The 2,147-nt window shown below is 36.7% G+C and overlaps 1 protein-coding gene across 4 annotated transcripts in view; it reads right to left on the minus strand.

Moving 5' to 3' along the window:
* Positions 1–549: 549 nt before the first annotated feature.
* Rbm27 (RNA binding motif protein 27) overlaps positions 550–2,147 on the minus strand; it is a 68,183-nt gene continuing 66,585 nt past the window's right edge. For all 4 annotated transcript variants that reach the window (XM_010627056.3, XM_010627054.2, XM_010627055.2 and 1 more), the window contains one exon: positions 550–723. In XM_010627056.3, the coding sequence (XP_010625358.1) occupies positions 640–723 (84 nt within the window). In that variant the 3' untranslated portion in view covers positions 550–639. The remainder of the gene's footprint in view (positions 724–2,147) is intronic.

Below are 2,147 nucleotides of genomic sequence, written 5' to 3' on the forward strand. Positions count from 1 at the left end.
AAAGGAAATACCACAGAGCTAGCTACCGTTGTTTTATGGCATTTAAGAGTAGAGTTTGTTGTGATTTTCACTGCACATAAAAACCCTAAAAACAAAATTAAAAAAACAAAACAAAAAAATAGCTGAGACTGAATACAAATTAGGCTCCTCCAGAGTAAAAAAATTAAATTTACTTTTCTTCCAAGACAACTCTTGAAAGCAAAAGGGTATTTTAGTTACAAATATCTCCTACTGTCTGATGACTCGTCCATAATAGCTAAGAGATTCCAGGCGATTTTATCATTTAATGAAACTTTATCAGATTATAATCTAAAATAAAATTTCTCAACACCCTGTCATTTACATCATAATCCAACACCAAGAGCAACAAAAACAGGTGGTGTGGAAAATAAGGCTCTAGAGATTATCCATGTCATTCCTGTGGATCTTGGTAACTGTTAAGTCACTAGGCCTTTGGTGCTTTAATATCATGTATAATTAATTATGAGATGTGTTTACATAGCAAACTTGCTGTCCTTAAACCTACTGTGTTGAAAAAAAATTTAAAAAAAATTTTTGGCTCATTGACTTCTTTAAATAATTTTTAAAAGTTGTTCTTCTAAATAGTATTCCTAAAAATTATACAGCTCAAGTCAGATTTCATCTCCGCCATGAACGAGACTCATATTCATCTTCATCTTCATCATCATCATCATGCAAGAACAAATCTGAGGTTTCAGTTTCCTGAAGAGAGGAAAAAATCCATTTAGTGGTACATAAACATTAAATAGAAACATTTTTAGGCCACAGGAAAAACAGACTAGTGTGCAAAGCCCAGGCCAGATTTTTAAGTGAGGTAAAGTACTTTTCAAAACAAAAGAAGAAAAAAATTTTTTAGACAGGTAGTAATGGGTACAGTGTAATGTTTTCATATAATTCAACACTGTGCCTTCATCAACTCAGAATACAATGCATCATCTCAAAGGATTTTCATTTCTTTGAGAAATGTGTCTGATAAATTATCTTATTTCACTCACTTAAAAGTAAGGAAAATTGCCAAACTCCTAAATCTTTCCTTTTATAGCTAGAAGGGTGAATATACTAACTTCTCCATGATAATGACATTCCAAAAATTATTTTTTTTCCCTTTTGAGACAGGGTCTTGCTATGTAGTCCAGGCTGGCCTTGAACTCATGGTGATCCTTCTCCCTCAGTCACCTGAGTGCTGAGATCACAGGTGTGCACTACCATACCCAACTCATTCCAAATATTATCCATACTATCTGACACAAAGCAGTACCCTAAAACACCACCAAAATATCAAGACTTCCTTTTAATATAGGGATTGTTTCTGCTTTTGTCATGCAAAATTACTCATACAACCAGAAGACATTCGGTCTACTACAAATACTTGTTATCTTTTAAAACCAAGATGACAACTTAGAAATAATTTGTACCCCAAATGGCTACAGATGGCTGGGCTCCCTTGTGGTACACAGCTGAGCCAAGTTTAAGAGTCTCTAATCTCCTGAGACATGAGCTCCTGGGCTTGCAGTTCTGGCGGGAAGGATGTAGAGTTTTGCGATGCTTTCTAGCCCCTTTGAACAGTGATGTGATAGGCTTTATATTGTTATAATGACAAAATCTGACATAATCAAATGGTGGGAAGCAAATCTCCTTTCCCTCACCTCGAGATGATTTAATTAGGAAAGGGATGCTGTTATGTTTATGCACATGCCCAAAGCGGGTGGGCGCACCCTTCTTCTTTGACTAGATCAAGTGAGAAGAAGGAAGAAGAGAATAGGGAAAGCCCTTAATTAACAGCTAACAACTGTTACAGGATGGTTTTATTATTGACCAGTGGTGGCAAACCTATGGCGTGCATGCTGCAGCAGGTTGTTATTGAAAGCTCTAAAAGGTTCTGCCATCACTGTTATAGACCCTGTGTGAAATACTTTATAAGCCTTACTCCTTACAAACTAAAAGCTTAGACAAAATATTTGTTATTACCAATAAGAAATTACCTACCCCTAGGTCGTGCTGGCCAAAAACCAGTCTAAACAGGTGGGCCGGGGATTTAGCTCCGTGGCACCATGCCTACCTCGCAAACACAAGGTCCTGAGTTCGATCCCCGGTACCACAAAAAAAAAAAAAAAGTGATCAGACCC

Source organism: Fukomys damarensis, unplaced genomic scaffold (assembly GCF_012274545.1).
Source record: "Fukomys damarensis isolate Sample0158 unplaced genomic scaffold, DMR_v1.0_HiC HiC_scaffold_3, whole genome shotgun sequence".
In the NCBI taxonomy this organism is placed as follows: Eukaryota; Metazoa; Chordata; class Mammalia; order Rodentia; family Bathyergidae; genus Fukomys; species Fukomys damarensis.